This window comes from Zosterops lateralis (assembly GCF_965231275.1).
Source record: "Zosterops lateralis genome assembly, chromosome: 9".
NCBI classification, from domain to species: domain Eukaryota; kingdom Metazoa; phylum Chordata; class Aves; order Passeriformes; family Zosteropidae; genus Zosterops; species Zosterops lateralis.
The window spans coordinates 2,550,655-2,576,968 of record NC_139769.1 but is presented as its reverse complement, the minus strand read 5'-3'; the positions used below and the strand labels follow the sequence as shown (position 1 = coordinate 2,576,968).

The window sequence follows — 26,314 nt, the reverse complement described above, 5'->3', positions numbered from 1 at the left end:
ATCCAGAGCTGTCAGGGGAAAAAAAAAACTCAGTGAAAACTGTCCAAAATTAAGTGTTGTGGCTCTTTTTGTTTGCGGCTGGGCCTGGCAGAGATGCTCATGCTGGCTTTTGTACACAAATAGGGGGAATTCCTGAAAAAAAAAATATCCCACCTTGCCCTATCTGTGCAGGGACCCCCCCCTGGGGATGGGGGAGTCAAAACCTCAAAAATTCATGGTTTGGTGCTGTGCAGGTGTGGGAAGTCACCCCAGAAAAGCCACAGCCATGGGGACAGGAACACACACATGGAAAGGTTAATTCAATTTATTTATACATAAAGGAGGCATTTTGGGATATAGATAAAAAAAAAGGCAAATAGAAGTTTGAGATAGTGAATGCTCTGGACTGAAAACATGAAGAAAGGGAAGAAAATTGAGCAGATGGCAGATTTCCATGGAAAACAAGAGGTCAGGGCTGTTCTCCCCTCCCTGCAAGGATGGGGGCTCAAGGCAGCTCAAGAGACATTTTGTCAGGATGTGAACTGACTAAACAACAACCAGAGTGATCCAGAATTAATTTCTGCTTAAAAAAAAAAAAAAAAAAAAAAAAAAAAAAAAAAAAAAAAAGGGTAATTAGTTAATGAGGGAGATCTGGGTTTGCTCCACCAAAGCCAAGGGAGAGCACCCAGCAGGTCCTGATGCAGTAAAACAAGGATGCTTGGAGAAGTGGGGCCTGAGCCCTGCCTCCCTCTCTATCAAAAGCAGAGGGATTTAGGAAAAAAAACCTTGATTTGTGATGCTGGACCCTGTGGGTGCTCCATGGTGGGGCAGACCCAATTCCAGCAGCCACATCACACCTTGGCTTTACAGGATGAGTTTGGGAGTATTAAAATGGAGCAGAGGCAAAGCAAAGTCCAAAAGGCATCTGCCAGCAAAGCCACTCCACGGAGCTCTTGGACAACATCACCACACCCTGTGATGGGAATCTGCTGGGATCTTCCAGGGCTCAGAATGCCCTGCTCCGCCCCGCCGTGCTGCAGAGCCTGTCAATGGGCTGTGCTTTCTCCGTTAGCTCCAACTTAATTAGGGAAAAATAACAGCCATATGGTAATTCCAAATCCAGGCAAAACAATGTCTGCGTGTTTGGGTCTGGCATGCTCAAATATTTTCCTAGAGCATTAATTTTTAATTCTTACATCAGACCCGCATAAGCAAACATAAATGGGATTTTATGCTCTCCACAATCCATCCAGCTTGTGTTTGTTGTTACACACACGGAGTAATCGCTGCCTGCCACTACTTACAGAAGAGCTGATAATAAATATTAGGACACAAACTTACAAGTTAAATGAGATACAGTTAAGTAGTCGATTAAAAGGACACCCATAACCTCAGGTTACAAAAGACTAAGTATTGCTGTTTAATGTGCTTTTCTCGTTCCTTTTGGTTGCTCACCTGCCAAATCTACCCCGGGAGGAGCGGATGGGGAGAGTCTGGAGTTGTTTGTGGCGCAGATTAGGGGTGTGAGTGGGGTGAACGAGGAGGATTAGACACAAGGAACATTATTCAGACGGTGCAGGGAGGTTCCTCCGCTGTGACCCCGCTGTACTGGCCCTGCCATGGCGGGGCTGGTCAGGCAGGAGCTGTTGGCTCCCAGCTCCTGGTGGCTCACACCGAGACGGACGGGCTGAGCTCGATGTGGGCTCGCAGGAGTGCCGCGATGTCCCCGTGGGCCAGTGACAGTGCAGAGTTCCCACCCTGCAGGACAGAGGAGGTGAGACATCACCACTGCCCAATGGGCCCAATGGACCCAATGGACCCAATGGACTCTGCTCCATCCCCGCATCTCCCCTCCCTCCTCTCCTCCCTGCCCTACAGTGAGTCACCATCCCAAACCACACCAAACACAGCCCAGCCCGGCCCCCAGTGCCCTCCTGAATGTCTCAGATAAAATTAAGAGTTTAATTAGGAAATAGTTCCGTAATTCCAAACGCAGCCCGGTGGCCCAGAAAGGAGAAACATCCACCCGCTCCCAGCCCAGCCCCATCCCACACATCCCCATGGAGAGGTTCCCTTCTCAAGGAGGAGTTAATTGCTGCTAATTTCTTGGAGCTGAAGCTCTGCTAATTCCAGGATTTCATCTGGGGTTGTTTTAGGATTACACCAATGCTCCTGCTCAGCCTATGGGCAGCTGTCACAGCCACCCCTCCCATGGCACAGCAGCACCAAAAACAGGGAACCCTCCTGAAAACAAAGCCCTGATATTACACTTCTCCCCTTAAAACCCACCCCTCGAGGATTCCTGCCTGGAAAACAAGATCCCAACTGGCTTTTCACCCCCTCACCCTGGTGCAGTAGTGTTGTGGAGCCTCACCTTGTCTGTCAGCGTGACCTGGCAGCCAGGCTGGGCCAGGAGCAGCCTGACAATGTCAGCATTGCCCTGGCGACAGGCCACCATCAGGGCCGTGGTCCCCTCCTCGTCCTGCAGGTTGACATCGGCCTGGCAGGACAGCAGGGCTCGCACCATGTCGTCCCTGTCGTGGCTCACCCCCAGCATCAGCGCGGTCTGGCCTCCCTGCAGGGCCACAGGGACAGGCTGAGCACCCCCTGCCCACCTCCTCCCACAGCCCTGCTGGCTCAGACTGGCAGGGATAACATGAATAACAACAATAATAACAATAATAGCATGTATAGAATAATTGGATAATTTAGATGGAATAAAAAAGCTGTCTGAGGTCACCGAGTCCAACTATTCGCCCAGCACTGCCAACCCCACCACTAACCCACATCCCATAACCACATATCACAACATTGCATATTGTTATTGCATGGTGCATATATGATAATAATTCCTATTAATATTGCAGCCTATTGCATTTTATTATTAAATCACACTGGAGCTCCTCAGCAGGTTTTGTGAGAGACACTTGTTCACTTGTGGGAGGTCCTTGCTGCCCAGCTGCCTCCAAATGTGGGTTCCCCAAATCCTCCTGGGCAGTTTAATTCAGATCTGGACTAACTTTTACAGCAGTTTGGGAGCAGAGATGGATGAGGGCACTCTCATCCTAAACCAAAATGTGTGACTCTGATGAAGCTCACCAGCAAACCTGGGGCTCCCATGCTCTCGCTGCTCCTCCCTGGTGCCAATTTTGATTTCTACCTCAGGAAAACTTGTCTGCAAAAATTTTCAGCCTTTTTTAGTTTCTCCATTTCCCCCACACCCCTTGTCACACATCATTTCCCAGGGAGCTGCTGGGGTGGCCACACTGCAACTCAACTTTTGGAACGTTTGGGAAGCAGCAACTCCAACCTGCTGCCGAGTCTCAGCCTGGCACTGCCACAGAAGGTAAGGAACCCCAATTATTCCCCCCAGCTGCTTCCTGTCACACACCTGGGCAGCTCTCAGGTTGACATTTCCCTCCTTCAGCAGCCTCATCACCACCTCCATGTCCTGGCGGGTTTCGGGGACCGCCAGCGGTGTGAGCATCACGGCCGTGTAGCCAGCACGGTTCTGCAGGTCCAGGCAGCACACGCCTGCAAGGGGATGGATCCAGCCCATGGGGGATCACCCAGAGGGAACAGAAAGGAAACAGGGAGTCATACAACGTGTGGCATCCTATATTCCCAGAAAAAGGAGTTATTCCATAGTGATACACGACGGGGATTTATCTGTTTTAAATACCCAGGCATTAAACGGCCCCTGGTGCTACAGTTAATTACAACTGTTGAGGTCAACTCGATTAACTTTGAAGACCACAACAAACAGAAATTAAAGGGGGATAATTAATGCCTCGAGCACATGCTGGTTGGAGCTGTGGGCTGTTTGTTTTGGCTCCCATGGCAAGGGAGCAGCAGAGAGAGACGCCCATCACCCAACGGGTGTGGAAAACATCCTGGCCCCGTTTCACTCATTTTTCACTTCAAAGAGCCCATTTCCAGCTCCACCATGAGGAATGAGCTGTGTCTGAGGGTGAGGGCTCGGGTCCAGCCTCGCCCTGAGGAACCAGCTGCCTCAAACCCTTCCCTCCCTGCGCCTCTGCAGCAACAATTGGGTTATAGATGTGTATGATAATCTGCCATTTCCCAAACATTTCGTGGATTGTCCGGCCCATGAGAAAAGGCCAAAGTGCCTCTGTTCTCTTGGAGCACGAGCACATTTTTGCCCTGTACAAGCTCAGCTGAGATTTTTGTTCTTTCATTGCAGCACAAGCTGGAAGTTCAATAGTTTAACTTGGGACTTTTTTTGTTTTGCTGGGGGGTTTATTATGCTCTCCAGTGTCTGATCCTCCTGCCCCAAGCCATGATGTGGCTTTGGCTGCTGCAAGAAGCTGGGGAGCCACCCCATCCCACCTGGACTGTGGCCATGAGGGACATCCCTTTGGATACAGCAACCCTGAGCCACCCCCAAAGTCAGGCTGCAAAGCCCTCAAGATGTCTGAGGGCACTAATGAGCCTTAATGTCCCTGAAGAACCTCAGCTGGGACTCCCAACTACATCCATGGGTGCTGAGCTATGGGGGGAGGATGCTGGTCTTGAGGTCAGCCAGGTCTCCTGGACAGGGCCCTTGCAGGCAAGTGGCTGTTGGTCACCTGTCACCTTCTTTAGCTCCCAGGAGGAGCCCGGATGCCCTTCAATGTTTTCTGGGACTGTCCATGTCCCCATTCCCTGTGTAACCATCACTCATGGGACCACAACCCTTTATCAAGAGCCATTCCCACCCCCTGCCCAACAAAAGCCCTGCAGAGTGGGCAGAGTGGCTGTTCCTACCCGTGTCCAGCAGGAGCTTTGCCACCGGGAAGTTGGAGTGGGACACGCTGTAGTGGAGTGCGGTGTTGCCGTTCCTGTCAGGGAGGTTCACCACAGTCTCCAGGAGCTGGGGCTGGATGTCCCCCAGCACCTCCAGGTACGCTGCCACCACCTCTGGGCTGGAAGACTTGTGGCTGGACACCTGGAACCACTCCTGGGAGATGGAGGCGAGGACGTGCTGCTGCAAACACCAAAGTGTCACCGTGACTGTCCCCGAGCCGAGCGGTGGCTGCCCCAGCTCCTGGCCCCTCATGCTCTGGCACCACCCAGCCAGCACTTAACTTGTGGCTTTGTGATTGCTGCTACAACTTGAGGGGGAAAGGAATTTCCTGTGGTAACTTGGATGAGTAACCAGACAAAGCCTTCATCTTCCTTTTTTTTTTTTTTTTTTTTTTTTTCCTCTTTTTCCTTTCTTTTTGGCTGCTCTAAAACTGACTCAGATGTCACCTCACCCCCCTCTCCCCACAAAGCTGTCCAGGGCACAGCCTGCAATGTGCCATCGGGATAATCTCATCCATTAAAGTGAACAGAGAGCATGAACCGTGTCTGAAATGGGATTGGGAAATATCTGTACCAGATGCTTGTTGCTTGTGCTCCTGATTTCTGGGAGGTGTTCACTGAGGAGCTGGCAGGCAGCAAGGAAATCTTCAGAGGGTTTGCATCTAAAAGGAAAAGAGATTTGTAAATCCACCATGGGACAGGACTTGCAGCGGGTGTTGAACCAAGGAGGAGAACACAGGCAGAGTGGGCTGGAATATGTTCAACACATTTAAGTGTTTAAATTATTGGGCACAAGTTGTCCCATTGACTTGACACGGATTTTAGGTACAAAGCTAAGCACTTAAGCAAAGGTTTAAGCCCAGATTTATGTGGTCAACTTCATCTATTACAAAAAATCCTTAAGGTAGGGGTGGGGGGGAAATCTTATTCCTGAACCTGCAAAGAGCTTTACCAAAAAACTCCCCATGAGAGGGGACAAATGAGCTAACTCACCAGACATGACTCAGTGTCGAGTGCAGGGCCCGAATCAATTCCCATTAGATTCTGCAGTAACTCACAAAATATGCAGCTCTTTAAAGCCTTTTCCCTTTCCTGCAGAGGTCAGCGCTGCTGTTCCACCGAGCAGAAGCAACCCCGACCCAGCCCTGTGGTCACTGCCCGCTGTCCTGGTTACCTGTGAGCCTGGTGCTGAGAGCAGGGTGCTGCTCCTGCTGGTGTCTCCTGCTCACCATCATCATCATCATCATCCTCACGCTTGTCCCCTGAGGAAGCCCCTTTTCCTTCCCTTGCAGCCTGCTCGGGCTCCACGTCCCCAGCTGTGCCCTCGGTCTCGGTCTCGGTGTCGCCGTCAGTCGCGCTGTCGTCGCAGCTCGTGTCTTCACTTGACGTGCTCTCGTAGCTATTTGAGGACACCACATGTTACTCCCTCCTTCCCCAGCAGCAGCCAAGGGGCCTGACCAAGGCTCATTGACTCCAATGGGCCTTGGGTGAAGCCCAGAGTGAGAAGCAGCGAGTTAAAAGGTCTGAGCCGCAGCCGAAGTCGGGGGTTAGTCTTTGTTTGGCTCCGTAAGCAGCAGGAGTGTGACAGAAGCAGTTAATGAGCAGCAGGCAAGGTTACTTCAGGGTTTGGAGGGATGTCCATCACACAGAGCCCAGGCAGGGGCTGGGAGCTGCCTCCCTGCTGGGAGCAGCTGGCACGGTGGCAGGGTGACAGCAGCACGGCCCCTGTGGCAAGGAGCGACTGGCAGCATCGGCAACCTCGAGGAGCACGAGACAAAAGCTGTGTCTGCACGGGCTGAATCCACCATTCCAGCAGCCCTGATAGAGATCTCTCCTCTGGTTGTCTAAAAGCATTAATATCAATAACATCTTCCACAAAACAGAACGTTTCACTCTGATGGACCCCAGAACTTTCCTCAAAATTAAGCAAGACTCCACCAGTCCCTACAAGTTGTAGCCATTTGGCAGAACCCAGCAACTGGGAAGTCAGAGGAGCAGGATGTGAGCAGAAAGCAGGACGCAGGACTGGCACACACAGCTGTCTGCCCAGCCCAGGGACAGTGACATGTGTCCTGCACTCTTCATGCCAGCACACGTTTGCCTCAGCAGGAGCTGCTGCCTCTGCTTAGCTCACTTAGGCCAAGGAGTGTTGGATATTGGACACACCTGGAATGGGGAGCACAACCTAAAGTCTCCTTCACCTCAAGGTAATTCCTTATTTACCAAGAAAGTCTTTTCCCAGGCCCTGAACCAAGTGCTGTTGGCTTTGCTGGAGCGTGGGAACAGGTTAGTGGCAGCGTGTCCGCCCAGGCAGTGCTGGCCTCCTCCAAAACCCACCAAGGTCAGTGGGAATCTTCCCATGGAATCTTCCCATAGAACATTCCCATAGAATGTTCCCACCTTCCCTAGCTGGGTTTTGGATGAAGCTCCAGGAGAAGGTTGTGCAGAGAGTGTCAGTCCCCAGGGTGTCCCCACTGCTTTCCTTAATGGGGTTACTCACAGGTTATCAGTGCTGGATTAAAGGGAGAAAAGAGGCTCTATTTCAACTGGCCTTTTAATCAGGAGGTTTGGAGGGGAAAAGAGGAGGAGAAAGAATGACTTCTCCAGCCATACAGAGGACATTCCACGTTAAAAGGCAGTTTTTATCTTCTGAATGGATGCTTACCCACCATTTACCCCAACAAACTGGAGATTCTTTTTGGTCCCATTGCCTCCTGCATGGAAACCATAACCTTTCTTTTTCATGATGGATTTAAGACTTGTGGTTGGAGAGTTTTCTACCAAAATACAAAATAATACATTAATTAAGCAGATGTGCCACAATTAGCAATAATTATTCCCAACCTCTAGCAACAAGCTGCAAATCATAATTGTAAGCACCTCACTTCATTTTATGAGAGTCTTTGGATGCCTTGCAAAACTACAAATGCAGCTGGCCACAACCTGAACCTGCCCTGCCACCTTCAATACAGGTCTCAAACATCTCCAGATGACTGGGAATATAAAGGAAGTGACTGGGAATTATGTATTTCTCCTATGAATATAAGTAGATTTTACTTTTGTAATACTGTTTTGGCTTTGGGTTTTCTTCCCCCCAGTAGCGATGTATTGGAAAATTCCTATATAAATCTGCTATACTACTACATGGATGAGTTTTTCCATTGGACTTTGAATAGTGTCTATATATTAAGGAATATGTCACTTATCTATTTGCAAGTCCCTTCCCTCCCTCCCCCAGTGAACAGGCATTGGATTCCCATCTTCACACAAGCTAAAATTATTTTAGATGAAGGTCTGTGACTGGGGACAGGTCTTTTCCCAGCCTGGTTGCTCAGTTAGTTTGACTGGTTTGGGTTCTGGAGAACTCCACACTGATTTACCCCAGATGAGCACCAGCCTCATATTCTTGCAAAACTGAGATGTCCAACCTGAATAAAAATAATGTTTATTTGATGAAACAGCCACCAGTGCGGCAGCTTTTGGAGCTGATCCTGCATATAAATGAGCCACTGCTTTATGAGCTCCTACATCATTTTGTTTGCTTTTTTTCATGTCAGATCCGTAACTTGTGATGTGCAGAGATTCGCCTTTCTCATCATGCTTGTCGAGACTATTCCTGATCTGACTGACAACAACTGTTCCACCACATCCCCCCTGTTCCACGCTGGAATAAACGGGAAAAGATTTGGCCCGGACACATCCAAGCCTATGCCAATATTATTTACCCAACTGTTGATAGTGTGTGTTGGAATTCTCCTTATCCACGGGCCCTTGAGAGGAGTAGGCAGAGAGCAGGGAGTTTAGGGAATTAACCAATTGGTTCTGGATGGAGCTGAGCTTGGAGGCCGGCTGCTTGATAGCGCTGGCCAGCTCAGGGTACCCGTGCTCCAAACACAGCCACTGCTCCTGCAGCAGCTCCTGGATCTTTTTGACATATTGGCCGATGGGGTCAACAGCTGGCAGGTCCTCGTGGCCAGGGGCACCTTCCTCCTGCAGCCCTTCCCGAGGTTTATCTTCTCCAAAGCCCGCCTGGCTTCCTGCTGCGTTTGTGCCGAGGGAGTTGTGGTGGTTCTGGTTGTCGTCGCCAGGGTGCTCGTGGATCTGCAGCCGGGTGAAGCTCGGGGCAGGAGGTCTGGGCTCCACGCTGGCTTCACCAGAACATCCCTCTGCTGGAGCTCCTGCCAGTCCCTGCTCCCTGCACACTCCCACCTCCACAGCCTGTGCACTGATGTCTGCCCTGTGCACACCGCAGCCAATGGATCTGGTGGGGAGTGGGATGTTGACGTTGATGCCTTTGTCCTGCCTGAGCCCTGTCACCTGTGAGGGCTCGGTGTTCACTGCAGCATCCAGGCATGGCAGGGCCCCGCTGCCCCACCGCTGCCGCACCTCGGCCTCTCTGGACTTCTCCCGGAGCAGCCGCTCTTCCAGCTGGGCTTTGGAGCTGGCCAGCAGCTTAATGCTTTTCTCCTTCTCCTGGATCTCATGATCCTGCTGCTCCAGCACTGCCCTGACCTGCTCGAGCTCCTCTTTCTTCTTGGCCAGCTGCTCCTCCAGGTCAGTGATCTGCTGCTTCAGCGCCGTGACCCTGCCGGGCTCTCCAGCCTCAGGAGCCTGGGGAACCCCTCTCTCCTTGTCCCCTCCAGCCTGGACATTCCTCTCCTCGCTTTCCTTCAGCACATTCAGGTCCATCTCACTCACACTCAGCCCCCTTTCCACAGGGCTCACCTTCTCCTCTCTCAGCTGGAGGGCGGCCGGTGGTGCCGCTTTACCCTTGGCCACATCAGAGGCGGCATCAGCGGCATCGCCCTCCTCGCCCCCGCTCTCCATCACCACCTGCAGCTGCTGGTTCTGCCAGGGGGGCTGCCCAGGGCCCAGCCCTGGCACAACAACCCCTCCGGGATGCCCTAAGGAGCCGTCCCGCTCCGAGCTCACCTCCCGCGGCGAGGTTAAAGCGCTGCTGTCCGAGCCGGGCCGGGAGATGTCTCCAGAACCGCCTTGCTCATGGCAGTGCTGCAGAGGGGTCCGGAGGGGCGAGGGTCCCACCGGGGGGCTGTGGCCTGGGGGCAGCGCGTCGGGCATGCTGGAGGCTCTCAGCAGCTGCGGCCTTGCCCGCAGAGCATCCTGTGCCCAGCCCAGCTCTGCCTGCCGCCACGTCTCCGCCAGCAGCGCTTTCCTCCTGTAGCTTGGCTCCTCAGCAGCTGCCTCGGTGGGTAGCAAGGCTCGGGGGGGTTCTTCCCCCAGGGATGCCTTTCGCTGCGGGAAGGAGCAGGTGGAGGTCCAGCTCTTGCTGGGAGAGGCGGTGGAGCAGCCACGGGAGCCGTTCTCGGGCAGGCTGAAGTTTCGGGGCAGGGTGCTGAATTTGGGCTGCTTGGCTCGGCGGTGGATGTGGACCCTGCGGATGGTGTTGCCTTTCTCGATGTCGTCCACGTACTTCAGGAAGTCCAGGTCCAAGTGGAAGCCGTAGGGTGTCTCCAGGGAGTAGGGGAGGCTGCGGGGCTGCTCCCTGTCCCCGTCGGGTTTGGGTGGCTGGACATCTGCTGAAACAACCCCACAAAAAATAAGAAAGGATTGAATTTTGGGGGAAAAAATTGTTTAGAGCAGGGGGAAGATGTTTTTCCCTCTTTTCATCTCAGTTTTGGGCAGGCAGGGGCTCCAGCTCATTATCCTGGAGGCTCGTGGTGAAGCTGTGCAGAGACACAGTGACACGCACCGAGCTCTGATCTGGTTTTCCAGAGGTACATCAGGTAATTGTTGCACTGAGGAAGCCAAAAATTTCCTCAAATCATGGCTCTAATTGGCAATTAAGCAAACAGCAGGTTTTGCAGGCAGAGCTACGTGTCTGTGTAGGTACAGGGAGCTGCCTGGTGGATAATAAATCCAGCTCGATAATAGAATGTGGGATCCATCTACAACAACAACATTTTTCAAAGCTTTTGGTTTGGTCTGAACTTTTCAGTGGCATAAACAGTGCACACCAAGCAGGAAAACCATTGCCTCACTTCACCTGCAAGCACCAGGTCACAAATTATCCCTTGAAAATGATGGATCAGGGCAGAGGCTGGCCCCAGCCAGCGCCAGGCGGGGCTCAGAGCCGCAGCCATGCAGAACACGCACATCCCAAGGTGACCGGCTCAGCTCCCAGCACAGCTCCTTAATTGAGGTAAATCACCTTTAAATGGGTGTCAATGTGTTCGCCCACCCAGCCAGCACAGGCAAACAGCAGCTCCCCACCCGAGTCTCCTCCTTTAACACTTAACACAGCCACCTACAGCTTGCAAACATTCACAGCACCCAAATTTCCACCTCGAGGGTTAACACTTAAACTTCTGCACGTTTCCTTTATGTAGCAAGTCCCTGCAATCACAGTGGTTTGGGCTGCTCTGCTGCTCTGCACCTCTGAGCAAACAAGCTGGGCTCAGTGAGGAGGAGGAGGAAGAGGAAGCACCAGGGCCCTTGGCTGACCCCTCTGTCTCCATCCTGGTGCAGCAGCTGGAGAGGACCAGGACAATTTGGAACAGATTTTGGTGCTACTCATCACAGAGCATCACTGAGATGCTGAGGGGCTGTCAGGGTGGGAGTCAGAGGGAAGACACCACTGGGGTCATCCCAGGGCACAGGAGCACAGTTGGAGGGTGGGAGCAGGGATCTGTCACAGAGCAGGGGAGAACAAATATGTGCTGATCTAGAGCTGGGACTTGCTTTGCTGTGGTTTTTAAGAAATCTGCATAATAACGAACGATGCATTTTTCACCTCTTGGCCCCACATCTACAGAGAACAGGTTATTTACAGCATTTCTGATAAGGAAATTACTCCAGGGCTTGGTTTGGGTTTTTTTTTTCAAGGAATAAATGAACAAATAAACATCCTGTATGTTCCATACCTTCTGTCCTCTCCATGGTGGAGTCTAACTGGGCTGTCACTTAAGCATCTTCTGACAAGGGCTGAGGAGTCGCTTCACCCTTGAAAACAAGAAAAGGATACTTCTGATTTAATGAAATAACACGCTCAGCCATGTGAACTTCATCTCTCCTTAAAGCCTTTACAAGTCTTCAAAGGCCACCCTCCCCTCCCAATTCCCATCTTCTGCAGCCCAGTGGTGTCCAAGGGCTTTGAAGCTGCTAAAATCAATAGCTCCTTTTCCAGAGGCAACAGCTTGTGCTTGACAGACACATCCCAGGGAGCTGCTCCTTGTAAAACATCCCCTGCCTTACAGAGGGTTTGACTGCCAGTGAGGACAGACAGACATTTGGGATGACTTGAGATCAGTGGCACAGGGACTCTCCACTGACTCCTGTGAGCCGGAGATATCCAACATGATAAAAGATCCCTGACAACAGGGATATAAAAATGCACAGAAATGCCTGGTTGACCTTTTTTTTCTTTTTGATCCATAACAAGCAAAGATTCAAAATTTATGCTGAATCTTGTTCAGATGACAGCCATTACTTCAGAGCATGTCCCTACTGTTAAAAAGAACTTTCACCAAATTGCACTGAACCACAGACAAATTGCTTTCAGCTCAGGGAACAATTTCAGGTGGAGATCTACCACAGCCAACACTGAGACCTTCCCATCATTTTGGGGCTGGGTTACCCCCCAGCTCCTTCCCATCATGTGGACGTGGATGAGACCCTCCTGGAGCATGAGAAATTAAGGCTGGGAACAACCAAGAAAGGTCCTGGACAAAGCTTCTCTCCTCCAGAGAGAAGGCACAGGGAGGAGGCAGGGAAAGGTGAAGGAGGTTGGGGCAGTTGGACATCACCGTAGGAGGTTCCCTGGTTTGTGTGATAAGGACAACACTCCAAGGGAGAAGGTCTGGTTTTAATTTCTGCTGCAGAGGATGAAGTGGGAGTTTCCTAAACAGTAGGATTGTTTGTTTATGATTCTCCTTACAGTATCTAGTTTGGTTCCCAGCCAGAGATGGTCCCACAGCTGCCTGGAAGTCCATCCCTGCTCCTCCAGTGCATCCCTGAGCTATGCAATGTCCTCAGGGCAGGACAGTGCAAATCCTGTGCTGAGCCAGCCCCAGCTCACACCCATCTCATGGACCAAACCACCAGAGCCTGAACTCATTTTCTGCATGCAGAGCTTTGCTTAGTGGCTTTAGCACTTGGCCACAGTTCCAGAGCTCCCCACAAAGGAGCTCCAGCTGACCTTTACCAAAGACCAGCTAAAAAATGAAGTCAAATCCTGCTCTATTGTTACCATAGGACATTGCCACATCCCTGGAAGTGTCCAAGGCCAGCCTGGACACAGCTCTGAGCAACCTGGTCTAGAGGAAGGTGTCCCTGCCCATGGAGTGAGATGATCTTCAAGGTCCCTTCTAACCCAAGCCATTCTATGATTCTATAACAGATACTTTGAAAGATCAAAACCTTTTAAAGAAGCAATTAGTTGTCAGTCACATAGGCATGTTTATGGTCAATGCACAGCCTTGATGGAGAGTCAGGAAGGTCCCAGCCCAAGGAGAACATCAAAGCTCCCCAAAGCTCCAGCAGGGTCACAGAGGGTCACTCTGATACCCACCCAGCACCTTGTGAGCTCCTGGAAAGCTCCTGATGTGCTCTCCAATTAACCACAGTTCCTTCTACAAAGGGCAACTCCTTCTGTCTCCTCCTGCCAACAAACAGCACGTGCCAAAACAAACACCAGCCTCTTTCTCAAATGTTGTTTCTTTCTCTTAATATTCCAACTGCAGCAAATTCCAGCCTGACCGGCTACACTCCACTCTTCTAGGTCATTTATTCAGAAGGGGCAGGGTGGGGGGAAAAGCCAGTGAATAGGATGGTTTTTAATATCTAGATAATTACATCTATTTGGATCATTTATGAGCTGGCTGGGTCCCAACTCTGCAGCCCAAATTGATACTATGACTACTCTCCTTTGACCAATCTACTCCAAAATCGCCTCGTAAAAGGATGCTGAATGTACCCAACCAGCTTGCTGATGTTCTCCTGTCCCCTCCAGGGCAGCTCAGGCATGGAGAAGATGGCCTAGAGCCAAAAATGTGCCTCTTTGGACCCCACAGCTGCTCTCCCATGCCTGTCCCTAAGAAAAATGAGATTAAAATATGAAGTCATTGGCCAGAAGTAGCAGACCCCTGCATCCAGGGTCCAGTCCATAATCTGAGGCAGGGTAACAGTTTTAGGTGTGTCTCCATCGTACTAAAACCTGTTAGCCTGACCTTCTGTCAGGTTATATATTTGCTGACTTTTCTCTGTTAAATAAAATTGAAGAACATTTCTTTTTCTCCCCATGCATCACTGATTTTTACCTTTGCTACACAGAGAGGCCATGGGGAGGATTAATCCAGATTGGAATTAGGCTGTTTTTCTCAAGGCAGGAATAAATACATACAGAAATGGAAACAGAGAAGCCAAATATGTGAGAAGGCAACAGCAGAGAGCGAAGTGGTTTTATTCCCTGGGGCAGCCCGTTTGCAGGGACAATGTACTGTCTTTTTAACCAGCCTGGACTCAAACACTGGCTCTTTACACTCACATTTAACCCCTCTTTCACTCCATCCCACTTGCCAGGCAAAGTGAGCAGCTCCCCCATCTACCCCAGCCAGCAGACAGGAGAGCACCACAACACCCCCAAACATTTAAATTACAAATTAACTCAACCACACACCACAAATCTCCACAAAATCCATCCTCCCAGAGCGTCCTGCCAGTAATTTTAACTGGGAAACAGTTAACCCTGAGCCTATAAATAACAAGATAACCCACCAGCACGTTAGCACAGTCTCCTTAGCTGTAACACAAGATTTGAGCTCTGCCTGCCTGGTTCTCCTGCACTGCAGCAGCAGCAGCAGCTCCAGCACTTTGTTGCAAAAGGAAAAACTGGTCAGCAAAGCATTTTTGTCATGTTACCTGCTCACAGTGGCACCCACAAACCCCCCAGGCAGCAGCAGCAGGAACAGCAGCAGCTCTTGCCTCCCTCCAAAGCATCTTCTCCCATGGGCAGAGCCGGCAGTGAAGGGTTGGGAGCAGCAGGCACTGGACCCCAGCCTGCTCCAGCAGTTACAAACTTGGTCAGCTGAGCTCTGACCTTGCTCAGAAAGCAAACACAAGTTTAAACCAAGAAGCACAAAAGAGGGATTGATTTTTCCAACAGAGCAGCCCACTGCTCTCGGATGACCTTTGCGAGGACAATTCGATCCCGGCGCAGAAAACGAGTTACTTTTCGGTGGAATAGTTATCTTTCCCAGAAAACACAGAGAGCCAAGCGCTGCCTGGGCTGTCGAGGGGGGTTTGCTCCCTTATCAGGGCTGATAATTGAAGAGAGAGAGAGTCAATAATTAACGGCGGGGTTGTTGCTGTACCTGATGCTGCAGCTGCAGCCTCCGCATGCTGCACCTCCGGGCTGGAGCATTAGCGATTCCAGCAGCGCCTCTCCCGATCTAACGCAGCCCACTGCCGAGACTGGCAGGCGGCAGCCTGGGGAAAGCTGCAGAAAGGGCTCAGTGTCCCCAAATCCTCCCGGGGGGGACAGTGACACTCTCTGTATGAAACTCTCCAGCCCTTGGCTCTGGGGTTATCCATCCAGGCTTGCAGAGGGCAAGGCTGGGGGTCAGCTGGCAGAGCAGACACATGGAACAGGCTGCCCAGAGAAGTCCCTGCATCCCTGGAAGTGACCAAGGTCAAGCTGGACCAGCCTTGGAGCAACCTGGGATAGTGGAAGGTGTCCCTGCCCATGGTAAGGGGTGGAACAAGATTTAGGGGCTTTAAGGTCCCTCCCAACCTAAACCAGTGTGTGATTCTGTGCTTTTGGGCAGGGTGCTCGTGGCATGTGGCTCAGGGATGGGCAGAGTGCCCTGTCCCAAGCCTGTCCTGAGCTCCTGCATTGGCATTCCCCTCGGGCATCCTGGATTGCTGCCCCTCCAGGCTGGCAACAGGGACAAATCCCTCAGTCTCTGCACTGAACTTGCAACAACCTCGTGCTTGCAAAGACCAAGCGGCTCAGGGCTGCAAAACTCTTCCAAGGCTGGGAAAGAAAATCCTGGGAAGTGGAGGCATCCCCTGGGACCTGGGGGCTCTGCTGGGGGCTCTCACCAGGGACTCCCATCACAGAGCAGTGGCAGCACCTTTCCCATCGCTGAGCGAGCAGCACAACGCAAATCTCATGCTAGGGGGAGGAAAACCACATTTGTCACTGTGTGAGAGCAGAGCTGCTGGCGCTGCTCCAGCTCCCTGCAACCCCCAGACGGGACTTTAACACATTAACTTTGAAGAAAAGCAGACAAGTTTTGCCTTCGCAGGAAGCCGAGTATCTGGACGCGGAGAGAACCAGCAGCGCTTGTCCCTTTGCCAGCTCTCCCCGAGGCACGGATGGGTTAAAAACTTCCTTTAGGAATGAAAAATTATTTCAGCAGCCCCTGAAATGCTGCCTTTCCCAAACACTGCCTTTCCCAAAGGCTGCCTTTCCCAAATGCTCCCTTTCCCACGCGGCTCCATCCCACACCGCGCAGGGCCGCGACTCGGTGTCGATGGCTTTCTGCTTTCACAAGCAATTACTGAGCCTGAGGTTCAAAACCAACTCCAGAGCAGGCTGGCTGGTTTTCTGCTGAATTCTTCTGCTTTAGTTATGCTTGTGTGTCCTTTTCTGAGCACGTTCTGCCGCTTGTGTTCTCCAGACAAAGCGGCACGACGGAAGAAATACACGTATTTCTGTACGATGCTGATTTAAAAGTCATTCTGAAAGAATTGTTTGGTTTTCCCACTGGACAGACCTAGCAGGAAGCTTTAATTGGGAGCGTTTCCTCATTGCAATTACCCACATACGACCTACAGTTGTTCCCACATTTAATCCCTCTGGAACTGAGGAAGTCTGTGACCCCTTAAATAAGCTTTTAATCGGGAGCTATGAAGGGAAGGAGTCAAAACACGCAAATTAATTAATTATGGGCTGGTGCTTGATGGATTTACATCCAGCCTCTGATAGCTTTGCCCAAGGGGGCTGCTGCAGGGTGGGAAGTGGGGAAAGGGTTCACCAAGATTGTCCCCCAAGCATGAGAACTGAGGTCACGGCCTGAAACTGCTGCTGCTTCACATCAGGCAGAGCAGCTGTCGGGGGGGTTTGCTCTGCCGGCTGCTCCCATGGATGAGAGGAACCAGACGGCCCTGAAGTGGCTCAAGAGCCATCCCATCCACCCTTCCTGGGCACCACTGGATGCTGGCAGGGCTGCTGCCTTCCCCTCTCCAGGTTTGGGCTTCACCTCCTCTCCCTTTCCACCACGGGTCCACCACAGAGCCATCCAGGTTGGAAGGGACAACTGAGACCATGCAGTGCCACCTCCCTGCTGCAGCAGGGTCATCCCAGAGCACCCTGCTCAGGAGTGTGTCCAGAGAGGTCTGGAATATCCCCAGTGAGGGAGACTTCACAGCCTCTCTGGACAATCTGCTCAGGGCTTGGTCACTGCACAGGGAAGAAGTTCTGCCTCATGTTCAGGTGGAAATTCCTGGGCATCAGTTTCTGCTCATTCCTCTTGTCCCATTGCTGGGCACCACTGAGCAGAGCCTGGCCCATCCTTGTTCCCTCTGACACCCCCCTTTGGATACTTATATCCATGGATGAGGGGTCCCTTCTCAGTCATCTCTTCTTGAGACTGACCAGGCCCAACTCTCTCAGCCTTTCCTGAGCATGGAGATACCCCAGGCCCTTCCTCATCTCCACTTCAGGAGCTCCATGTCCCTCTTGTCCTGAGCAGCCCAGAGCTGGCCACACCACCCCAGATGTGCCTCACAGGGCTGAGCAGAGTGGCAGGATCACCTCAGGGTGACCCAGAGGCAGAGCTGGCCCTCGGCACCCAAAGGGTTACACCCCAGACCTGCTCCATCCAGGCGGTCTGGATTGCACAACAACCGGCTGAGCTATCGCTGCAAATGGACATACCAGGAATAAAAATGGCCTCTCGGGGAATATTTGTTGTGCGGATTTTTCAATTCTGTTTTCACTGCAAAGGAAGAAAAACAACCCACTTCCAGTCTGCTGGGGACGTGCACACGGGTGGGATCTCCGCTGTGATCCGCCGCCCGCTGGCACAGCCGCGGGAAGGAGTTTCCCTCCAGGAGTTTAAAAAAAAAAATAATAAAAGAGGTTTGAAAACTTTGTGGGATTAAATAAATACCTAGCTAGATAAAAGCAGTTTAAAGTCCTGGTTTGCACTTCAAGTAGTTGCCATGAGGTTTCCCAAAGTGAGAGCAAACAGGGTTCCTGCTGGATGAGATGTGAATCCCGGGAGCCCATCAACAACCTTCCCAAATGTGTCTGTCTGGCATCATAAAATCACCACTGCCACTGGTCCTGTGCCCCACAGCTTCCCTTGGAACATCAGCTCGAGGGGCAGAAGGCAGCTGAGCAGGCCCAAAATTTAAGTGGGGAGACCAGATAATTCCTGAGCCACTGCTACAAACCTAACAGCAGCCAGGAGGAAAAATTTCCAGGCTGGATCCATCCCAGCCTGCAGCCACACCAGATGTCCTGGGCTTTCCTCTGTGCTGCTATCACCCATGGCATGTGCTGAGCGGGACTGGATTTAGGATGCAAAACCTGTTGCTTATGGGAAGAGCCTTCATCCTGGGGCCAGTGGATGGTTTCAGCACATGGCTGATGACAAGGGGTGCCCCGCAGCACCGGGATCTTATCGCACCCCAAGAGGAAACTCCCTCGGCTGCTGCCTGCCCAGGGCATCTCCAGAGCAGAGCTGGGAGCCGGAAGCAATTTAGGAGTGCTGGAGAGGGACGAGCTCTCTCTGCAACCCATCAGCTTGTGGCTGATGATGGAGAGGTCCAGGCTGGCCTCCCAACCTCTCTGCAAAAAAAAAAAAAATAAAAGCAGCGGAGGAGGAGGCGGATGGGGCTGGAGCTGGGGGCTGCGCATGGAAAACATCCTGGAGGCGTGTGGGGCCTCCCCGGGGTTTGAACGGAGAGGGTTCACAAGGAAGCTGAATAATGAACCCGGCAGCACTCAATAAAGCACAGGATCTCTCTCAGTAACCCCCGGGTGTGCAGCCCTCGGTGCTTAAACAGCCATTTCAGGCCCCTTTCCCAACTGCAGCCTGTAATAAAGCTCTGCGGATACTGATTTTATTAAAGCTGCTCGTTGCTGTCTAATAAATGTTATGAGCTTCCTGCCAGCATTTCCATTAGAGACGGGTCAGACCTGGAGGTATCAGATATCCAAACTCTCTCCCTCTTTTATGGCTTACCAGGAGGGGAAAAGGATCACATTCACCCCTTCCTCTGATAACCTCTTTACCCACTGACCTTCAGCTCACTCCTGCCACAGAGACTCACAAAAGCTTTGGTTTATTCTCATGATTTTATCCTGTGCCTTGAAAACTGTGGTGTTTTCCCTAAAGTGTTCTTTCCCAGAGCCAGGTGATCACAAAAAGCACCCAAAGCCCTGAAACAGAAGTGCTCCACAGTCAGAAGGCGGACAAAAATCAGAGGTGCCTCATTTCTAATTTTTACTCTCTTTGCCTTGATCCCACAAGTTTGGAGGGATAACAGTGAAGCCCTGCTATGGCTTCTGTCTCTTCCAAGCAGCTGGTTTCTGTCTACTTGACCTTGGGACAAGTCAAGCTTTGCTGCCATGACACTGAATAAGTCCCATGTGGCTAAAGTGGGAAATTTTAGGTGCTTTTAGGAAAACCCTCTTGTCTGCATTTCTCTCCTCCTCCCTGGGCAACCACCTCAATCCCCCGTGGAGACACGGAGCCATTTCCCATCGATTTCTGACCCGAGCCAACAAGACTTGGATTGATCACACTCCTGACAAGTTTAAAAACCTCTTCACACAGGAACATTTATTTTTCAGGCCACCTGAAACCACTCTCCTCATTGATTGGGACTGCAGAGAGGGTGGATGTGCCACCTTCCTCCCTTGCTGGTGATTTCCATGTGGATAAGGGGAGCGGGGAGCCCTGGAGAAGCATTTCCCACCTCTCACCCATTTAGGAAATGGGGATTTTCCTCCAGGTTTTTGACCAAGCCTCAGCCACATATTGCTGGTGTAGCTTCATCTTTCTCACTTACACCACATTCAACCCTGATGGGCAGAGCAACCAGCTGCAAAGATGAATTTAAGATATTTAAGATATTCTCACTTTGAAGATGGAGAGCTCTGTGTCTGGGTAGGTTTTTCACCACATTTCACATTTCTGACTCCATCAAATCATCCATTTGGGCAGTGTATTATCTTAATAACGACACCACCTTCTTTCCATGTGCTGTTTAAACCCTGGGATGGGCAGGACTCCCAAGCCTTCCCAAAACATGAATTCCACTGAGGTTTAAAATAAACAGGGTTGAAGCAGGAGTTCCCTGCAGCCAGTTCCTCCCCACTGCTCTGCCCTGGCATTGTCACTGTGAGGATTTCTGCCCCCAAGCCATGGGCTCCTTCACACACCCCTGGAGTTGGGGTCAGGGTTTTATTGACCAAAATCTGCATCTCGCTGCTCTGGAGCCAGGCAGAGTCACATAACCCCTGTCAAGTGGGGCACCAAATGGAAAATAAAATAATTTTCCTTATTGATGTTTTCCCCCTCATCAGTGGGGCCACACTCATCCCTTGTGGCTGCTCCCAAAGCTTCCTTAAAAACACCCAAGATTTGATGGGCTGGGCTGCAACTCACAGTGATGAAAATGCGACTTTTAAAAATTTTTGGCAGCTGTGAAACCACCAAGGGAGGGACCTGAATCGGCACTGAGCTCGTGAATGAGCCTGTGTTCATCCAGCAGCCATGTCCCAGGATCTCAACGCCCCTCCTGATCCAAGGAATGATTTGAGACCAAACCTCTCCCTCCTGCAAGGTTCCCATGCCAGAGGTTGGTTGGTGGGAAGCAATGTCATATTCCTGCTTGGTGGCAGAGAAATATGAGGGAATGGGACAGTCCCAGCACTGCGTGAGGGGATGATACCTGGGAGACAAAACCAACTTTCTGGAGAGGAGCAGAATGTGACCATGGTTTTCCTAGTCACAGGAAACTGCAGCAGGAGTCTGACAGAGCCAACAGCAGCAACAAGCTCCCTGAAATCTCATCTGCAGCAGCAACAGGCTCCCTGACATCTCATCTTCCAGCTCCAGGAATCCATTCACTGATCCCTCCTCAACCACAGAGTCACCAGCCAGGTCCCTGCTCATTGGGCTGTTATTTCAGCAGATATATTTATCTTTTAAATATTACTATCAAAGTGACAAATAATCAATGATTGACGTGAGGTTACAGGTTCCCCCTCCTCCTTTGCCATTCAGGTATCATTTAAGAGATCAGCATGTCCCATTTAGCCCATTGGAAATCAAACATAAGCCACCTGAAGACTGCAAAGCACATCCAAAGGCAAATGCTGATTTTTTTTCACATTGCTGTGGCTGCTACCCTTGCCCTGCATGAGCAATGAGCAATGTTTTTGGGTGTTCACCAATTTCATTTGGGCAACACAGCTAAAATATTTCCTATCTGGGGTGGACAAGGGAAACCCTTCCTGGAGGTGTCACATCCCAGTGCTGTCAGGAAAATGAGATATTGAATGAGTGAGTCTGAGTCTAGACCCACTTCCACTCCTGGATGGTGAACATCACACCCAGAGCAGCCAGACCACGACTTCCTCCATCCTGAACTTCCAGCTGAGATGATCCAACCCACGTTCTGCCTCCACCGACCTCCTCATGGACCACCCAGTGCTCTCAGTGATGTGCACCCACCTCACTGCAGCAGCTCAGTGTTCCTGCTTCCTCCCGGAGTGAAATCACCGCCTGGCCGCTGGGAGCTGAGGAAATCTGCCCGGGGCACGCCTGGTCCCGGCTGAGTTTTGCTGCTCAGCAATGCCCTGGCTGGGGAAAGGCGATGCTGCTGCGAGGGAGAGGCGCTGCCCTTCCCTCCTTGTCCCTCCCTGTCCCGGATCCGCTCCCTGCCCGTTCAGGACACGGGGAAGCCGAGCACAGCCCCGACACCAGAGCCAGACACGAGTTACGGTGCCAGAGCTGCTCAGTCCGGGCGGCTGGAAAATGGGAAGAGGCTGCGGGCAGGGGGGGAGAGCAGGCTCAGCCTGGAGGCTGGGCTGGGGCTTGGCTCAGCCACATCTTCATGGCCAGGCAGGGGTTTATGGTTCGGCTTTGAGGCTAAACACAACTCTGGGGACTTTTACTGCAATGCTCAGAGCCTGGGAGCCCTTCCCAGCCTTCACACGGTGATTTCTAGGGGTCCAACCAGCGCTGGGAGCTTTCCTGCCCGCTCCCAGCTGCCAGGCACGCTCAGTGCCTCCATCCCGGAGCCAGGGGTGCTCTGGAAACACTCCTGTCCCGAGAGAGCCGCGGCTGATGCTGCTCCCGGGCAGCCAGGCGAGGGGCCAAGAGCCCTGAGCACCCTTGGAGCACCCCCAGAGCATCCTTGGAGCACCCCTGGAGCACCCCTGGAGCATCCTTGGAGCACCCCTGGAGCACCCCTGGAGCACCCCTGGAGCACCCCCAGAGCATCCTTGGAGCATCCTTGGAGCACAACCAAGAGCACGCTTGGAGCAGCCTCCAAAGCGCTCCCACACATCCCCTGAGCACCCTGGAACATCCCTGAGCACTTTCAAAACAACCCCTCCGAACATCCTCCAGAGCGCACCCCAGGAGCACCCTCTGAGGGACCCCCAGAGCCCCCTCTGAGGGACCCCCAGAGCCCCCTCTGAGGCACCCCCAGAGCACCCTCTGAGGCACCCCCGAGCATCCTCCAGCGCTCTCCCCAAAGCCCCCAGACACGCACAGCCCCCAAAACTCCTCCAAACTCCCCCGAGTGTCCCGGAGCATCCCGCCGGCCGCTCGGCTGCAGTGCCCGGTCCCCCCGCGGCTGCCTGGCCCCGGTGTCCCCGGTGTCCCCGGTGTCCCCGCCCGGCTCGGCCGTACCTGCACGGGCACAGAGCTCCGAGATCCCGCTGCCTCCTCCGGGAGGGACCCGAGGCGGACCCGGGGGCGGGGCGGGACCCGGTGCCCTCCCCCGGGCAGCGGGGCTGGGCTGTCCCTGCAGGCGGGACAGCGGGAGCCGGGAGGAGCGGCTGCTGTGGGAGGACAGAAAAGCTGCTTTTTTGGGATTTTTTTTTTTTTTTAAACTTCCCCTCATGGCCGCGGTATTCAGTTTAACGCTTTATTTATACTTTTTTTTTTGTAGCTCATCCTGTTTGCACAGATGCGGATGGGAAATCTGCGGGGATGGGCTCGGGATGCAGAACTTGAACTGGGTTTTTTTTGCACCAGCTGTTCTCTGGCTCGGCCCTTCAGCCCCGCCCGGTTCACATCAGGCCCTTGTTCCTCAATGCAATCACATGGAAATTGTAAAAAAAAAAAAAAAAGGCAGTTTTTGTTTTAGGCTTTGAGCCTCCCCATGTGCCCATTCCCATGTGCTCATCCAGCTGCACCAAGTAGGGACGGGCAGAAATCAGTTTAGCGATGCCAAATAATACCTTCAGCACTAAGTAAAGCTTTTGATTTTCGTCGTCTTTGAGCCACGGGGGCAAATCCCAGCCCTGCTCCAGCTGTTCCAGAGCGTGGGAGAGCAGCAGCTCCAGTGATGCCGGGGCAGCACATGGTCCCCATCTGGGCCAGGAACTCAGAATCGAGTGGGGATGGATGTGGTTCACTGGGACCACCCCCCTTCCTTCCAGAAGAATCCAAAGACCTTTAAACTCTGACTGGGAAAGTCACAGGGGGAGAGATCTGAGGGTTGGGCTCTGGCTGCTGCACAACCACCCAGTAATTCCAGAGCCCTCCTGGCAGTGCCCAGGCTCCTGGTAAAGAGGGAGGAGTAAAAGATCCCTTTACCCAATTCAGGAGTGACTGGGGCAGCCTGCCCTCATTTCCATGTGAGGGGCTCAGGTGCTGAGTGAGAGGAACACTTCCTGAGGAGTCTAACAGATCAGAGAACTAAGGGGAAAGTGTGGGATCCTTCCCAGGACAGCCCCAGGATACCCCTCCTGTTGCTCAGGGTATCCTGGCAGTGCCCAAAAGAGAGGGATCATGATATTGGATTGTTTTTGTTTTATTTTTATTTTTTTTTTTTTGCTGGTGGAGGTGAGCAGTGATTCTGACATTATTTTCTTCTCTTGATCCTGTTCAACAAACCAACTTTGATGTGCAGCTGTGGCCTTAGAGACACAGCACCTCTCCTGCTGCTCCTGGCACCGTCCACCTTATCCATTTCCCATCCCTTGTTCTCATCCCAAAGCCATGACAATCCCTGAGCCCCAACAACAACAACGAAGCTTTTGCAGCAGAAACTCTGAGCACCTACAGGAAGCTCTTGTGGTCACAGACATTCAGCTGAAGTTGTTTTTGTTCTCTTTTAAAGTGCTCAAAGGTGTGTGTAGGGGGTAAGAAGCTGTGGTGGCAGCTCAAACAGCTCACGTTTCTGTAAGTGTGCCTGAGAAAAGCACCAACTACCAAAAAACCCCATTTTTGAGGAAACAGCCAAACCCAGTTCCTCATTTCAGTCACTGAGGTTTCACTTGTTCAATAACTGGAAGGAAAAGAATCTTTTCCATGAGCTGTAGGTGCTTGGAAGTGTAATACAGAGATGTGGCTAAGTTTGACCCCTCTTTAATCCCAGAGAATAAATGGTGCTTTCAAACAAACCGGGACAAACGAGGAGAACTTTGCTGTCTGCACAAACGAAACCCGATAATTTGTTTATAAGCGGATTAGGTGCATTTGGGGAACGCTCCAAGGTGGCTGATAAACAGGAATATTGAAGAATCCTCTGAGATGCTGCTTGCCAGGAGCTGGGAGGGGACATCAGGAATGCAGCCACAGACTCTCCCTGCCCATCTCCCACTGTGTCCTCCAGCTCTCAGCTCGGGCAGTGTCGGAGGCCGCGTTTCCCCGCGCCCAATTTCCATCTCGCAGAGTTCAGCTATTCTTAGGCGAGGTTGTGAGTCATTAAATCGCTTTCAGATTGTTTATTTGTCAAGCCACAGGCACTTAGGTTTTACTTCTGAAGCCAGACAAGCCGCTCCAAGGATTTCTGTGTGCCACAGAAATTACTAGGTGAAATTCCACGGCGGGAGGTCAGTCCACTGGATCCGCCCAAGGGCTCCTTTTCAAAGGTCAATATTAGAGGGGAAAAGAACAACGAGAAGAATGTGGTTTCCTACAGCCTTTCACCACCTGATTTTGCTTTTATGTGTGTGTTTTTTAGGAGAGGCACTGGACTTTGGTGGCTGGCTGTAATGCCTCAGAGGGTGGATGGTGGTTTGGATGGGGAAGGGACTTCCCTGGGGAAGGAGGTTTCCCTGCAGGGGTGGGATCAGACCCTCCTGGGGGCCCTGCAGCTGCCAAGAGCAGCCAGACAGGAGCAGGGAGAGGCTCCTGTCCTGTGCTGGGAGGAAAACAGAGTTGATTTCATGTCCAGAGCCTGCAGTGCCAGGGCAGGGGCTGATCCAGCCCCTTTGGAAAGGCAGTACAGGATCACTATTGTTCTATAGGATGTCACGTTTGTGCCAACATCCATTTTTGTAGATTCTCTGCAACCTTCTGCCGTGCTCACAGAGCTGCCTTGTATGGTCTGGGAATGCCAAAACCCTGCCCCATCCACCCACCATGCCTGTGGCCTTCCACTTTTGGCTGGCAGCATGAACAGGATAAAAATGCTTCTGCCAGTATCTGGGTGCTGCAGGAATACAACTATCAACTCAGCAAAGCAGCTCCACTTGGGAGGGTTTTATGGATCAAGCCATGATTATCATGAAACTTGACTGATTTCTTTTCACATCCCAAACCCAGTGCTCCCCTACACATCTCAGACAGCTAGATGCAGGCAGGAAAAATTGTGGAGCATAGATACAACCTCTGTGTCCAGGAGAAAGAACAACCTTCAAGAACTAACCTGTTGCTCATTCAGCCTTGTGCCACCCTGCTTGTGCACATCCTGTGACTCCCCAAGTGACATGGAAAAGACTCCATTTGCTTATGGCACATGGATCACCCATGTGATGTTCACATCAAGCCACGTGGGCTTGCCTGGCAAATAAATCTGCTGTAGTTGTGGTCCCAAAAATAAATTGTTATGTCCTTGCAAGTATTTAGGTTGCTGAGAGAAGTTGTGGCTGCCCCACCCCTGGAAGTGTCCAAGGTCAGGCTGGACAAGACTTGGAGCAACCTGGGATAGTGGAAGGTGTCCCTGTCCATGGCAGGGGGTGGAATGGGATGATCTTTCAGGTCCCTTCCAACCCAAACCAGTCTGAGACTCTGCAATGAACAATAAATGTTGTTGCTCATAGCTCAGGTGGCCCTGGCACAGCCACAGCTGGAATTCACACATCCATTGACAGACTCCAAATCTACTCAAAGGGAATTTCTTTGTTCAGTTGTCCCTTGTAAAGTGGTTCTCATGTTTCCATAAACCTCTTGTGGACAGGTGTGTGTTCATGACTCTGGGCTTACTGCGATGCTGCTCCTCTTAGGAAAGAGAACCCACTGACATAACAGAGAGAGGCTCAGCTGTTCTCTGTAACCAAACCTCAGCTTTGGTTTCCTGGATTTTTACT

At 51.9% G+C, this 26,314-nt stretch overlaps 1 protein-coding gene across 5 annotated transcripts; it reads right to left on the bottom strand.

The window, feature by feature from the left end:
• Window positions 1-298: 298 nt before the first annotated feature.
• KANK4 (KN motif and ankyrin repeat domains 4) lies at window positions 299-23,298 on the bottom strand. Of its 5 annotated transcripts, none has more exons than XM_083867991.1 (10): window positions 22,683-23,298; window positions 11,667-11,745; window positions 8,511-10,322; window positions 7,451-7,562; window positions 5,960-6,184; window positions 5,360-5,447; window positions 4,747-4,966; window positions 3,371-3,513; window positions 2,354-2,554; window positions 299-1,737 (listed from the first exon to the last, which is right to left on the bottom strand). In XM_083867991.1, exons 2-10 carry the CDS (start codon window positions 11,680-11,682, stop codon window positions 1,648-1,650), a joined length of 2,907 nt encoding a protein of 968 aa, XP_083724117.1. In that variant the 5' UTR covers window positions 11,683-11,745; window positions 22,683-23,298; the 3' UTR covers window positions 299-1,647. The 5 variants fall into 5 exon arrangements, with proteins under 5 accessions (XP_083724117.1, XP_083724121.1, XP_083724119.1 ...); XM_083867995.1 differs by having other exon boundaries at window positions 4,747-4,963; XM_083867993.1 differs by having other exon boundaries at window positions 8,511-10,319; window positions 22,683-23,297.
• Between the last annotated feature and the right edge of the window lie 3,016 nt (window positions 23,299-26,314).

Excerpts from the sequence above, each read along its gene's own strand:
- KANK4 (XM_083867991.1), bottom strand. Across the intron at positions 6,185-7,450 it reads TTTGTTGGGGTAAATGGTGG|CTACGAGAGCACGTCAAGTG; the intron begins GTAAGCATCCAT and ends GTCCTCAAATAG. Across the intron at positions 3,514-4,746 it reads AAAGCTCCTGCTGGACACGG|GCGTGTGCTGCCTGGACCTG; the intron begins GTAGGAACAGCC and ends ATCCCCTTGCAG.